At 43.7% G+C, this 14,803-nt stretch overlaps 1 protein-coding gene across 4 annotated transcripts; it reads right to left on the reverse strand.

Moving 5' to 3' along the window:
- Nucleotides 1-2,666: 2,666 nt before the first annotated feature.
- Nucleotides 2,667-14,690, reverse strand: LOC111605189 (cadherin-23). Of its 4 annotated transcripts, none has more exons than XM_030225619.1 (9): nt 14,679-14,690; nt 13,492-13,772; nt 8,339-8,703; nt 6,775-8,266; nt 6,449-6,710; nt 4,774-6,391; nt 4,412-4,714; nt 3,215-4,356; nt 2,667-3,143 (listed from the first exon to the last, which is right to left on the reverse strand). In XM_030225619.1, exons 2-9 carry the CDS (start codon nt 13,655-13,657, stop codon nt 3,017-3,019), a joined length of 5,475 nt encoding a protein of 1,824 aa, XP_030081479.1. In that variant the 5' UTR covers nt 13,658-13,772; nt 14,679-14,690; the 3' UTR covers nt 2,667-3,016. The 4 variants fall into 4 exon arrangements, with proteins under 4 accessions (XP_030081479.1, XP_030081476.1, XP_030081478.1 ...); XM_030225616.1 differs by lacking the exon at nt 14,679-14,690 and adding an exon at nt 14,566-14,601; XM_030225618.1 differs by lacking the exon at nt 14,679-14,690 and adding an exon at nt 14,543-14,575.
- Nucleotides 14,691-14,803: the final 113 nt, after the last annotated feature.

Genomic DNA, 14,803 nt, shown 5'->3' on the forward strand with positions numbered 1-14,803 from the left:
GCGACCGTTATGATTTAGCTAGATATATGGTACTGGCACGCAAAGACTTAATACCCTGGAAGAGTCGGAACTGCAGAAGGTACATTGTTTTTATTGGACAACAAATAGAAGTGAAGTTTATAATTGCTTAGTTCAGGCGAAGTTTTCCTTAAAAGCTGCACAAGTTTCTATATTGAAACTTGTCATTGTTATGTCTAATGTATTTTAATTTATGATATAAAGAGGTATAGATTTTGATGAGAAACAAAGCTTGATAATAATATTTGATTAAAGATATTAGTGGTTCATTGATCGATAGATCAACATTTGAGAGCAATATGATATATATTCTATTCTAATGTAATCAAATGTAATTCGTAATGGAACATTCTTAAATCTCATTCTGTACATATCCCACATCTCATATTAGATTTTATTTACTGCAAATATGCAGGGCATTTATGAGTCATTCACATTTTCTAGTTTTCTCCGCGTATTCATTCATTATCCTCACACAAATTGTTTTTGCCGCAAATGTTAAGGAAATGAGCGACTTCCCTCATGCGAGAACGTCCTTCGTACTTCGGCTTGCTCAATAATTGTTCACATTGTTTGTCCGTTAAAGTTGGACATCTGGCCAGCTGCCCTTGCCACTCTGACACACTGACTAACTGAATCTGGGGTAAAAAGTTGATGTGTGTTTAACAACATTCGACTGGACACCTGCGAGCCAATGGCTCTTAGGGTGCGCGACTTGATGTGTAGGAATAGGTACGACAGGCTCCTCTTGGAGCTGGCGCCTCATGTATCATGTGCATTAAATGCTGATTACTGTGGCTTAGTTAACTCAACGCTGGCGCCACCCAGCACAACAAGGGGACGTCGCACTGTCACTCGAGTTTGAAGTGTGATTTACGATCGACATCATCAATCAATGTTCAAGTGGAAGGTGATTTGGCAACATTTCAAAAGCGAACTCAAATACCAGTTGGATTTTATGCTAATTGCATCGGAATTTATATAGAAATTTCGCTAGTACTTTGAGTTTTCCAGAAACCGGCGAAGCCTCTATATATATTGGTGTAATTAAGCAAGCCAGAGACAACCCTCATGAGAGTGAAGTCTGACTACACTTGATTTGCTGATGTTGACGATGTTCTTGTTGTTGTTGTTGTCGTTGCGTTTTAAAAAGTTATAAAAATAACTCGTTAGACGTGGCAGCAGCAGCTACAGTTAACTATAATGCTTGAGCTGCCATGAAACAGCAACCCCTGATCAGTTCATCTACACACACACACACACCCTTGCACCCTTTGGCCTTGTTGTTGTATACCAGCAGCATCATCGTCATCATCCCTTGCAGCACTCAGCAAGGACCTCAGCCTGAGGCTAATGAGCGCCGCACATTAGTTTTAACAACATTTATTATTTATGAGTTTTTACTTTTTTTCTATATAAAATATAAATTGTTAGACGTTAAACTCAACATTCAAAGTTCCAATTTGCAATTAAAATAAGCACACAGATTTTAATTGGAATACGCATTTTCTTATTTAAGGAATTAATATTAGATGCTGGAAATTAGAATTGTTGATGTTCCACTGAATTTCTACAGAGGCCATAACCATAGCTTTGGTTTGATGATTGATATTTATATGCTTCAGAATACAGAATGTTTGAAAATAATCAAAAAATTCGGAATCAATTAATTTTGACTCGATATTGTAAACTTTTGTCTTGGTAATGAAACGATCTAGAAACAAATCTCCAGCTGGTTAAAGATGACTTGGCGGCACCTTGGGCACTGTCCTTCTTCAGCTTCTGGGGACTACGGCTTGAATACGGACTCTTCAAGTGATGTTCTCTATATAAGACTTAACAGTGATATAAATTGATAAAAATCTAACAGATGAAATAAAGTTTAGAATAAGTTTAATTTGTTATCCTAAAAATTTTTTACTTCTTTCAGAAGAATCTATAGCTCTTACATGCAATCTGACTACGCCTTAAGCGAGTAGCAGCAGGTGGACATAAAGAGCGTAGCTAACCATAATAGAAATGACAAATATAAAATACAGTCTGACATACACATTATTTATAACTCAAATACTTTTCATTTTGAATAAAAATCATGCAGCTTAGGAAACTATAAAGAGCTTAAAGGTCTTTCAAGGGCAACAGGGAAACTTTCATAGTTAAAGCCAACCCAACGTTTGGCTACCTTAACATAGTTAAATGATATCGTGGCACATTAGAGACTCCAAGAGTTGGCCATAAGCTTGACTGTTTAGTATAATGTTTTGTTGACTTACTTTCACATATTTAAGTGCGCCGTATCACTTTGCATGTCCATGGAGTGTTGCCAAGTATTCGTGTATTTTGTTGTAGATACAATTTATTTGCACACATGTTCACATTCCAAAAACAAAAACGAAAAAAGCCAAACTAAATACATAGAGCATATGCATAAATAAATATATGTATTTAGTTTTAGTTTGAGCACGTTAACTGAAGCGTGTGAAGGATGTGGAAATTCCTGTTGAAAATCGAGTTAATATTTATTTTGCACTTGTTACGCATTTGCCAGAGAATAAAGATAAGATATAGTTCTATATATTCGTATATATATATATGCCATTTATTTTAACTAAAATACAAACACAATTAATATATTTATTTCAGGCGTTGCAAAAATCTCTACTGCAGATGACACATATAAAAATAAAATGACTTGCGATTCGCTTTACTATTTTATAGGAGAACTTAGGGCTAAAAGTTTCGTTTGGACTTTATACAGAATTAAATATTACACAGACGTACTCTATACTCTATACATAGTTGTATATTATGTACATACTAGATCACATGCACAGTATGCTAATGCTTATGTATGGACTGTTTTGACCCGCTCTTCCCAAGCCGCTCTGAGCTCTGGCTGCGGCTTGGGTCTTGAGTCTTGAGCACTAATTTACTAGAATTGAGTTCTTCAGCATTGCCATTGGCTGCTCCGGCTGAGCGTGCAGAATATGAGTGGGGGCTACAAGGGTCCATAGATGGGCTCCGAGTAGAGCACGGCGGGCATTGAATAGCTATACGAGGTGGGCGTATGCTCCGTTGGTGTGCGAAGACTTGCCTGCAAGCTACGCTTGCTGTAACGCTTGAATCTGTAGAAGAAAAGGTATTTGATTGATGCTCTCTCTCCCTCTCTCTCTCTCAATATGGTATTCTCACTCACTTCTTTCTCAGGCAGCAGGCCGTGCAGAGCGAGACAAGCGCTGCGATGCCTATGAGCGCCGCCAGTATGACCAGCCAGGCGCCCGCCGACATTAGCAGATTGCCAAAGAGAGCCGCCGTATGAGTGCGTCGCACCGAACAGGACTCCAGATCACTCACGCCATACGCCGCATAGATGTCGATGAGCTCGTGTCGCAGCTCCTTGGAGTTCATCAGCTTTTGCATTTCGCTCAGCGATAATGCGGCGCCGTTGCGGAACATCTGGAAGCACGAGCTGGTTGCCGTAAAGTCCAGACTCATGTCCGCCCGCGTAAACACCTGCGTGTCCAACACATGCAGCTCCAGGCCAAGCGGCTTCAACTTCTTCTGCAGCTGCTCCTGGAAGGGCCGTATATTGTGCTGTATCTCATTCGGAGGTCGTGCGAAGACAAACTTCAGCAGCGACTTATCGCGTATGACGAACACTTTGATGTTGCTGTACGTCTGCCTCTTGGCCTTGGCCGAGTTATTGGCGCACACACGCATCTGGAAATACCCATCCACATAGTCGGCAAAGGAGCCGCCCGTGCGCAGCTCACCTGTGCGATTGTTGAGCGTGAACAACGTTTGCAGATTGCCCGTGGCCAGCTGGCGGCTGCGCTTGTAGAACTGCGGCACAAATGTCACATTCTTAATGGAGAGCGCTATGGGCGCTGCCTCGGCATCTGCATCAGTGGCACGCAGCGTGGTTATCACCGTGTCAATGGGCACATTGATGCGAATGCCCACCGTGGAGTCTGGATTCTCGAACTTGGGCAAATTGTCGTCAATATCGAGAATCTTAACAGTAATGCGCAGATGCGAGGGATCCTGGCGGTCATAGACGTCGCCAATATACTTGTACGCGGGCTCGCCCAACTTCAAGCACTTGATAGTCAGCGTAAAGGACTCAACCTGCTCCCGATCAATGGGCTGACTGGTCTTCAATATGGCCAAGCTGTTGTTATTGCGCTCGATGGTGAAGAGCTGCTCGTTGTTGCCCTCGATGATGGCATAGTCAATGGCAGCATTTTCGCCGATGTCCTCGTCAATGGCACTGAAGTTGCCCACAATGGTGCCGGCTGGCTGCTCCTCTCGCACGGCCATGGGTATCGGACCAGCGTCCTGTTGGCAATTTACTTTCATCAATGGAAATGAAATTAGTTTTATTATTACTCACAATCTCCCTGGCAAATCGGGGCACATGATCATCCATGTCGAGCACTTCAATCTTTAGGATACGCGTGACCGACTGCTTTGGCTGTCCATTGTCGCTGACCTCCAGCAGCACCTTGTACATAGATTTCTCCTCCCGGTCCAATTCCTGACGTGTCGTTATCAGTCCCGTGTGTGTGTCTATGGCAAAGGACTCAGCATCTGGCGTATCGGGCAGTATGCGATAAGTGATGGTGCCGGAGGGCGTGCTGTCATCGTCGGGATCCCTGGCAATCACTTGAAAGACTGGAGCGCCAACTGCCGCGTTCTGGAAGAGGATTCAAAGTCAGTTCAGTCTTTCCTTCTTTCCTAAGCATCCGGACTTACCTCAGTCACATTTGCCATTTGACCCACTCGTGGCGCCACAAAGTATGGCACACCATCGTTGGCGCTTACATCGCCTATAAATATGCGCACTTCGGCATCTGTGGACAGGCTGGACTGCTTGGGCACCTGGTTGCCATTGTCCTGGGCGCGCACAATCAACACGTAAGCCTCTGCACGTCCCTTGCCCGTCAGATTGCGACGTGTCGTCAGAAGTCCGCTCTGCGCATTGATGCTAAACAATCCATTGGCGTCGCCTTCGTTAACCAGCTCGTAGCGTACTTCGCCGCCAGGGCCTTCATCGGCATCGGTCGCTTCCAGTTGCAGGACACTCTCCATCTTCAGGGCGTTCTCTGGTATGACAGTGCTGTAAGCTTTCTTGGTGAACTCGGGTGCATTGTCATTGACATCCAGCACGTCGATCAGCAGCTCCGCAACGCTTTGCTTGGCATCGGTTGGTTTGCCCGGCGAGTCTTCCGCCTTCACTTGCAGTCGAATGGAGGGCGTGCGCTCCCGATCAATGGTTTGATTGCGAGCCACAATGATCTGGCCAGTCAGATTGTTGATCTCGAAGAGCATTGCATATTCGCCTTGCAGTGAGTAGATGATCTTGTGATAACCCAAGCGTTCATCCCGTGCGTTGAGCGCAGCATCCTTATCCTGCGCCTTCACCTGCAGCACGGGCTCCGGATAGCCCTTGTTCTCAATAATGGTGGCCTGATAGGAGCTTTGGTCAAAGGTCGGACTGTTGTCGTTCACATTCTCGACTGTGATATTCACCCTGCTGATGGTGCTTCGCTGACGATCGGCGCTATTCGCACGCACCTGCAGCTCGAACTCGGCGCTGCCTGATCCTGCCAGCTCTTCGTAGTCCAGGCGTTTCTTTAAAATCACCTCACCAGTGCGCTCAGAGATGTGGAAATATTCCAGCTCCTTGGGTGTGACTAGCTCAAAGCTGGTTATTGGCTGCTCGGTTACCGGATCCTCGGCTTGCAGTATGAACAGCGCGCTATCTATGGGCATTTCTTCTTTGATCTTGATGTTGACTACGGGACGGGAGCTACTCCAGCCGGGATTCTTAAATACTGGGTCCTTGTCCTTGAAGGACTGCACATACACCGTTACTTCAGTGGTGTCCACCTGCTTCTCCGGATCCACTTCAGCGTTCAAATCTCGCACAGCCACGGTAAAGATGATAATGGCAGCCACATCGTGTCGCAGGCTGCTGTTCACAAAGATCTCGCCGCTCTCTTTGTCCACACGGAAGGCCTCTTGCACGGGATAATTGCTGCGATTGGCAATGCTGACGCCCGCCTTGGTGGTAGCTTGAACTGGTCCCTGCAAACTGTACTCCAGACGTGAATTCAGATCCTTGTCAATTGCCTTGACACGCAGGACGCTTTCGCCAACAACTGTGCGCTCCGAGACATAGGCAGCATAGCTATTCTGCTCGAACTTGGGCTTCTCATCGTTGATGTCCTTGACATTCACATAGACCGTGGTGGTTGCTGTTTCCGGTATGGGTGTGCCAGAGTCCACAGCATTCACAATTATCTCAAAGCTATTCATGTTCAAGTCGCGATCAATGCGAGCTTGAGGCGACACAGTGATCAGGCCGGAGCTGAAAGCAAGAAGCTAAGCATCAGCTGAGATTAAGATAAGTTTTAAGTAGACTCACAACTCATTGATTTGGAAGTTATCATTGGCACCCACAATGCGATACCTGAGCAGGCTGTCCAGACCATCAGGATCATGCGCAGAGACTGTTGTCACATTATAGCCTGGAGCGGCATTCTCTGGTATGGACACACGATAACTGGGCGGACCAATCACTGGCAAATTCTCGACATTTTGGAAGTGACCCTTGAAAATGGGCCGCTGATTGCCAGAGATGCCAACGCGTATCAGCACCCGCGTAGTATTAGTGAGTGGGGGAATGCCTGAAAGCACGAGATATATATATATAAGTAAGTAAGTACTCGAGTCATAAGATCCAAAGCTTACCAAAGTCTGTGGCAGACACAACCAGCTCATACTCGCCACGTTCCGTATCCATGGACCGGGCTGCCTTCTGCAGCGTTATTTCGCCTGTTTCGGGCTCTATGCGGAAGACATTACCAGCTATGCTGTTCTCCGAGACTATGGCGTACTTCACCCTGCCGTTGCCCTGGCTGGGACCATCGGCATCGTGAGCGCGCACAAAGAACTGTGGCTCAAAAATGGAGGCGCCCTCTCGAATGGTTCGACTGTACTCGGTGCTCTCGAAACGCGGATGATTGTCGTTGACATCGAGTACGTCCACATAGAGATTTGCGTTCGATTCGCGACCGCCGCCATCGACAGCGACCACAGTCAGGCTATACGTGCTTTGTTTCTCATAGTCCAGGGCTCTCAGCAGATAAATGCCGCCGGTCTCTGGATTAATATAGAAGTTGTCGGCTCCGAAGCCCTTGAGTACATATTGCACGTGACCAAACTCGGCTGAATCTGCATCGCTGGCATTTACTATGCCCACCAGGGAGTCGATAGTTAGGTTCTCGGGCGCTGTAAAGCGATAGGTTTGCTGCCGAAACACTGGAGCATTATCATTGGCATCCAAGAGATGGACCTCCACACGTGCCTTTGCCTGCTCCACGCCATGCGTCGTGGCCACCAAGTCGAATTCGAACGTGCGCTGCGCAGGATTATCATAGTCCAGCTGGCTGGCATTCAGCACTTTGACCACAACAGGTGTTCTTCCCTGTGCCTCAGTTGGCGATACAGCGAATACGCCAGCTGCCTTGGAGACGTCCTGCAGCTTGAGCTGATAGCGACTATTCTCGCCCATATCACGATCATCCACGAAAATTGAGAGACCTGGCAAAGGCATGCCATTCGCAAGATTCTCGGCAATTGAAATGTTGAAGTGCGAGGCACTGAACTCTGGCCTGTGATCGTCGACATCGGTGACAACGATGGTCACTCGTGTAACCGAGTGCTCAGCGGGTATGGCACCGTCTATGAGCTCTGTCGCTCTAATGGAAAAGACATAGACGCCGCCATTTTGAAGTATGTCGGGATTCTCGCGATCCAACGGCTCACTTGTAGTCTGAAGTATAGCTGTGCCTTCCTTGGCATCGCCAAAGGGCACCAGTTCGAAGTGTCCAAAAGGTTCATCCTCCAACGAGAGGAAGATCTCCCTGGGAATGCCCACATCGCCATCGATGGCCTTGACAGTCAATATGCTCACACCGGCTGGTGTATTCTCTGCCACAGTTGCAGAGTAAGGTGCGTTGGTGAAAACTGGCGCCTGATCCTGTACGTCGATGACATTAATGGAAATAGTGGCAAAGGAGGTGAGACGGTTCTCTATAGCACCGTCTGAGGCGGAAATCGTCATGATATAGGAGGGACGGCTTTCGAAATCTAGAGGTTGCTTCAAGGCAACCCTCGCGGTGAAGTTGCCATCGCTCAACTTGACGGCTCGCACCTCAAAGATGTCGCATATGTCGTTCTCCTGGAAGAGAGAAGCCAAAGAGAGAGATGCTTGAGTGAAAACTGAGTTGGATCTGCTTTAGATTTGACCTACCTGCACACATTTGATCTGCACCTCCGCATTCAATCCGTCATCACGATCCACAACTATGATTGCTGGCTCCACTGTTAGCTCCGAGCCCACGGGCAGCGACTCGCTAACGCTGGCCGTATAGGGACGTCCGTAAAATGTGGGCTGATTATCGTTGTAGTCGCGCACCGGAATTTCCCGACGCTGGGACACTGTGTTCGGCTCTGTGCCGTAGATGCCCTCATCGGTGATGCTGATGATCACCTCAACGGTATCTTGTGTCTCGCGATCCAGTTCCTGACGCAGTCGCACCACGCCCGTCTCCCGATCCACCGAGAAAACTGGCCCAGATATGCTGTACTTAAGTCGTCCACCCTCCGGGTCGATGCCTTCGAATGTGTAACAAAGTAGTTAGTTGGGCGCGGTGTCAGACATGAGAGTCGGCTTTGTAGTAAAAGCTGTTTGTCGACTTCCCATTTTGCTCGACACGCTCACTGCTTTAATTACAACTGACGCTCTGTCGGGGTTATGCTTAAGCGTGTGAAAAATGCTAATTTGGTTCCCACAACCTGCTTCGCTCGACTTTTGCAGTTTAGTTGGGCGTGGAAATGGAGCTAAGCTATGTAACTAAGGCTGGGAGTTGGGTCATGTCAGCTAAATATGGGCTTCGACCTGGACAGTTTCTCTTTCCCTTTCTCCTCTCTTTTTTTTGAGATTTCTTAAATGCAGGAAACTAAAACACAGCTTGGGGCAAGCACGAAGAAAAAACATTAGAAATTCTTTTGAATGATGCAGAAGTGGATGGGGCCAAAAGAAAGAAAACAAATGATCCCAGCAGAGTAGGCAACCAAAAGACAAACCATATTAAACCCCATGGCAGTCTGGAAAACGACTTTTTGGCACAGACAGCCGACAGCAGACGGCAGACGACAGACAACGGGCGACGGCCCGTTTTCAGGTTTTCAAGTTTGCTTTAACCATTTTGAAGACGACAGACGGACAGAGTGCGACCGACAATTGCAGCACAGCCACAAAGCGGGAAGCAAACAACACGTTCTCTATACAGCACACTCTCTACTCAACACACACCCAACAACTTACCAATTGCGGTCGCCAACCCGAATGTTTTTCATTGCCCCAAGCTCCACTCTCCGCTGTTGCCCCTGCCCCGCTGCATTGGCGCGTGAGTGCCCACTTTTAATGTACATAATCATTTTTCTAGTTTTTCTTTTTCGGGTCTTACACATTTTTTTCATGTCATTTCTCATAGACAAGAGCCGTCTGTATGGGTACTGGAATTTGGTGTATCAAACGATTGTTGTTGCTGCCACATATGGCATCTGGTTGGGCGCAAAAACAAAAACTGGGAAAGCCTAACAGAGCCTGGTGGTAACAACAATTATTTAAGTTTTTCAATGTTGAAAAACATTTCGACTTTTCTACTTTTCACTTGATGTTTTTTCCTTTTGCTTCATGACACGCAGCATGTGTGTCCGAGTTGTTGCAAGTGGGAGAGTCGCGACTGGGTCTAAGTAATTTCTGTGATTTCATGCTCTGCGAAGCGTATTTGTTAATATTTCGCTATTTATTAGACACACAGCAAAGAGGCAACAACTAAAGAAACACCCGCATTGTGTTAGCCGTTTTCGAGCAATTATTCGTTTGGCGTTTGTTTTGGGTTTTACTTTTCTGTGTTTGGAGTCATAATAATTACAGCACGCCATTTACTTAATTATGTAGTTTGAGTTTTGAATCTCATTTAATTCAATAATTATGTATAGAAAGTAAAAATATTTATGGCAAAATATCATGAAAGTTAAGAAACTCGTTGCGAGTTGAGCAAATATATATATTTATGAGTACTGAAATTGCGAGCATTCGAAAATGCTTTAATTGGAGCTAAGTTAAGCTTTCAATTGTAGTTAATATAATAATATAATACTAATAAGTATTAATATTCTAAAAAATAGTTCATGAACTAGAAGAAACAACGCTTTAAGTGCAGAAGTTTTGATCGCTTGTAAAGCAGAGATTTTTTTTAAATAAATCAAATATAAATTTATTATATTTTTTTGTTAAATATATAGAATTTTTCTTCGCCAAAATCATTAAGAGTATTGCATTACAGTAGTTGGTCGCCTATAAAAATATTTTTGTATAGGAAATTTAGTTTGTTGCCTTCCAAGTCTGGTTTACATTTTATAGTAAATTACTTTTTTATAGTAAATTATTATTGTACGATTTTAACTTCATTTTAAACTGAATGGCTCAAAGTGTAAAATTTTGTAAGTCTTCAAGAATTACCTCTTCGCAGAAACTAATTTTAAATATATATTTATACACATTTAAAATATTTGAATGTACGTAGTAAGTAACGTAAGAGTAGTGTATGCTATTGATGACAAGATAAATTTGAAAAAAGTAACTCTGCTGGCTTTTGCTCTCTTTGCTGCTTCTGCAGCTGTAACATTCTCAAATGCTTGCAGCTTACCAAGTTTGACAAGAAGAAGACGCAGCAGCAGGCGATGCCTAAGTCTGCTGATGATAGAAGTGGAAAGTTCTTTAAGTAGCTGTAGACAAGCATCTCACATTTTTTGTGTTAAGTTTAGTTAATTTGTTAATTAGTAATCATCAGCAAATACCTGAACTCCGGTCTGCACAATTGATCAATAGTGATATATAGAAAGATCGCTTAAAAAATATTAGTAGAAATTGAAATAGATATTTCTAAAAGCAACACAAGTTTTTATACTCTGCTTTGAGACATTTAAGTTCAATATATATATATTTATATATATATATATATATATATATATATATATATATATATATATATATATATATATATATATATATATATATATATATATAATATATATAAAAGACACAAACACTTATAGCGTTAAAAGGTAAATAAATAAATCAGCTCGAATGACAAATAAAAAATCTTGTTCTTGATGAAAGCGAGGTTATACTTAAAAAAACTAGACATAATATTTATATATATACATACATACATTTAGATATATATATACATACATATTTTATGTGTTGAGCACGACCCTGAGCCAAAGTCTTTTGTTCCATTTTCATTTATTGATTAGCCGCTATTATCGCTTGATTTGTCCAACGACCAATTTGTATGTAAAACAGACAACAACAAAAGCAAGAAACCTGCAACATGTTTGTTGGTTTATTGAATATATGGCTGATTGCAGCCAGTTGGGGCAGCCAATTGGCCTATTGACAGCGTGTCTTATGATGCAAGAAATGTTGATTTTTGATGATTGCCTGTCGAAAATTGCAATCACAAATTATGCAGCTGATAGAGTTGAGTCTGTGCAGCTTCCTGGCTCGCAGATTAGACAACGTTTTGTTTGCCTGGCAATTTTTCAATTTCAGTGCAGTGTGTGTGTGTCTGTGTGTGAATTTATGGCACTCTTAATTTCAAACGCAGCGCGCTGCAAATTGTTGGCCTAAACGTGTTTTTTTTTCGACTACGTTTATCTCACGGATGCAGCTTGCAAAACTAACTGGCTGGGCGACCGCTCACCCAGCCACACACACAGGCACAGATACACATGCACTCATGCACACATATGCAAAAGTCAATGAGCACTCGCCTGACTATCAACTGCAAAGTTAATGCAAATACTTGAATGCATTTCGGAGCTTTAAGTGGAATTTTGAGCTCTTCATTGAAGCGCAGATACAGTTGATATAAAATATGTAGATACAAGATACATTTATAAATAAGTTACATGAAAGTTGTCTGCCTTGGTGTCTGGGCCACTGTTGCTGCTGCGCTGGGCGCATCACATTACAGGCCGCAGCCATAACTGGGCTAAGGTGTCAACGGGGCATTATTTTGTGGAGCAGGTGGAGCAAAAACAAAAGCTCAAAGCAACACGAAGATGCAACCGATGCAATCTCTGTCAGCAATTCTTTGTTGCAATTGTTGTTGTATAAGCCATGCAGCTGCTGCTGCTGCCGCATTATGTTGCTAGCCCAGCCCAGCCCAACATAGCCAAGGAGTTGGCCATTGCGAAAGTCTACGATTACGACATTTACAATAAAACTCGCAGCTTTCAATTGATTGGCTCCACTTAACAAAGTAAAAGTGTCGCCAGATTCTATGCAGATAAAAGTGAGCGCGTGGCCAATAGCGATTATGGCCAGCATTTGCATCTAATGCCGACTTGGCCACACGCCAGATTCCCATAATAATTGCCATCGCTATCGTCGCCGGCATTATCGGAGCGTTTGTTTTGCTATCGCGACTGCTACGCACAAACGTGTTCAAATGCATTTCCGCCTGTGTATCGCCCCGATACAGACGACACACATACATGTGTACGTAGCTGCTGGCATTGTTTTGGGCTACACGACTGCAGACTGATTAACGAAATGCATTCTCAGGCATGCAAGACATAAATATTATCATTTTGACATTGCTTAGCGCTTATCGCAACATGATTTCAGATACTCGAGCTACAAAAGTAAAATTACAAAAAAATTAATACTGTGCACAAGGTTGGCCAAAAGTAGGTGGCGTTGCGGCGAGCCAAGCGCTTAATATTTCAATTATGCTCATATAGACAGAGCCCCCTTGGGCCCAAGTCGCGAAATGAAAGTCAGCAAGGCAATTTGAGACTTCGAGCACACAAAAGTCAAATTACAAAATAATTAAACTATCAAATGACCAGGCCAAAAGCATAATACAATTAAGATCTGTATACATACATATCTATATATATGTATATATAGCTACTTTATATACGTTTTGAGCGACATAAGCTCACAGAGTTTTTGAGTCCAAAAACATTGTCTTAAAATTAATTTGGCTTTTTGTGAAAGGTTTTTGCCGTATATAATGTGAGAATTGGGGCTATTGTTGCTGCTGGTATACCCTGTATGTAGTGTAAATAGGTGAGGGAGAGCATATTGGCTACGAGATTATGTAAGTAGTAGAAGTGTATAAAGATGCATTTGTTGAATGTGCTCTAATTAATAGTTCTTTGAGCTACCTTCTGTGAGTCTCGCTAATAACCCACTTGACTGGCTGTTTGCAGGGCATCTCTTAGTCTGGCAGACACCATCAAAGCCACTCTATGTTTATTATGAAACATGGGTTTGTCCACTAGCTGACCTTAGTTCAAAATATAGCCACGACTTACCTTTCAGTTGATAGACTGGACTGCCCACTGGCGTGTGCTCCGACAGGCTGAAGCGGGACATGTCGCCCGAGCCGGGCACAAAATGTGGCGGATGATTCAGCAGCTGTGCCCCGGCCAAGCGGCCAAAGAGCAGCAGCAGCAAACACATTAGCGACGGCAGCAACATGTTGCCGTTGCTAATTCCAATGCCGTTATTTGTATATATCCGTTAGCTTGCAAGTATTTCGGCTGTATTTACTTAAGTATTTAGCACATCTAGCACAATATTCACTGTGGCACTTCTGTTGAAACCAAGAGAGAGAGAGAGAGAGAGGAGGTAGAGATATAGATAGAGAGAGAGAGAGATATTTTTATGTTAAGCACAGCTAAAATTAAAAAACAAATCAAAAACTTATTCAATGCCAGCCCCCATCCGCCCAGTCGACCTTGGCTATGGCTGCAATGGCAGCAATTACTGAAGCTGCATAGATTTGTGCTCGCTCAGCGGAAAACTGTTGGCTGAACTTGTAATGCGCATCGTTATAAAACAAATATTTGAACAATTCTAGAAAAGAAATTCGATTCAGCTGCCAATTTCACTTTATGCGCATGTGAAAAGTGGCACATGATGATGAGGCGACTGCTGATGCTGCTGTTGCTGTTGCTGTTGCCGCTGCCAAAGAGTTCCAATCATTTGGCTGAGGCGCTTAACGATTGGCTTTCTTTCACAGCTGGAGAATGAGGAATGAGGCACAAAGCATGGGGAAGTCAAAGAAAGCAAGCTAACACACACACACACACACACACACACACACACAGGCACACCAAAATGTGCAAAAAGGCAGCTCAAATAAATAAGCGCAGAATACAGAACTGGTTGCTCTCTGCGCTGGCGTAGCGTGCAGATACATAAGTATCTACAAGATACATATAGACCCGCTGGTCAGTTGGTGTTTGGGCAAAAAAAATGGAAATGGAAATGGCCAGGAAGCAGCGCATAGAGCATAAAGCATCAAACACTGCAGATGCCTAGGCCCTAGCCTACTCACATAGCTCTATCTCTTTCTCTCACTTAATTAGCTTAACCGTTATTACACTTATTAAATGATTATTTCACTTTTATTCACGCGCAAAAACCAACAACGTTCGAGTATGACGCCAGGCACAAAACTTGATTCTCGTTCCGAATATATTTTTTGTTGCTTTACTTTTTGCGCTTGTTGTTTTTTTATTCGTTAGTTGTTTGCCGACTGTTTTCGACGAATTTTTTAACCGCAGCAACGTCTTAACGACGCGACGCTCGCTCACCTTCTGTCTTTGTGGCCGTCTTACC

The sequence above is a fragment of the Drosophila hydei genome, unplaced genomic scaffold (genome assembly GCF_003285905.1).
Source record: "Drosophila hydei strain 15085-1641.00,03,60 unplaced genomic scaffold, DhydRS2 tig00008135-arrow-pilon, whole genome shotgun sequence".
NCBI classification, from domain to species: Eukaryota; Metazoa; Arthropoda; class Insecta; order Diptera; family Drosophilidae; genus Drosophila; species Drosophila hydei.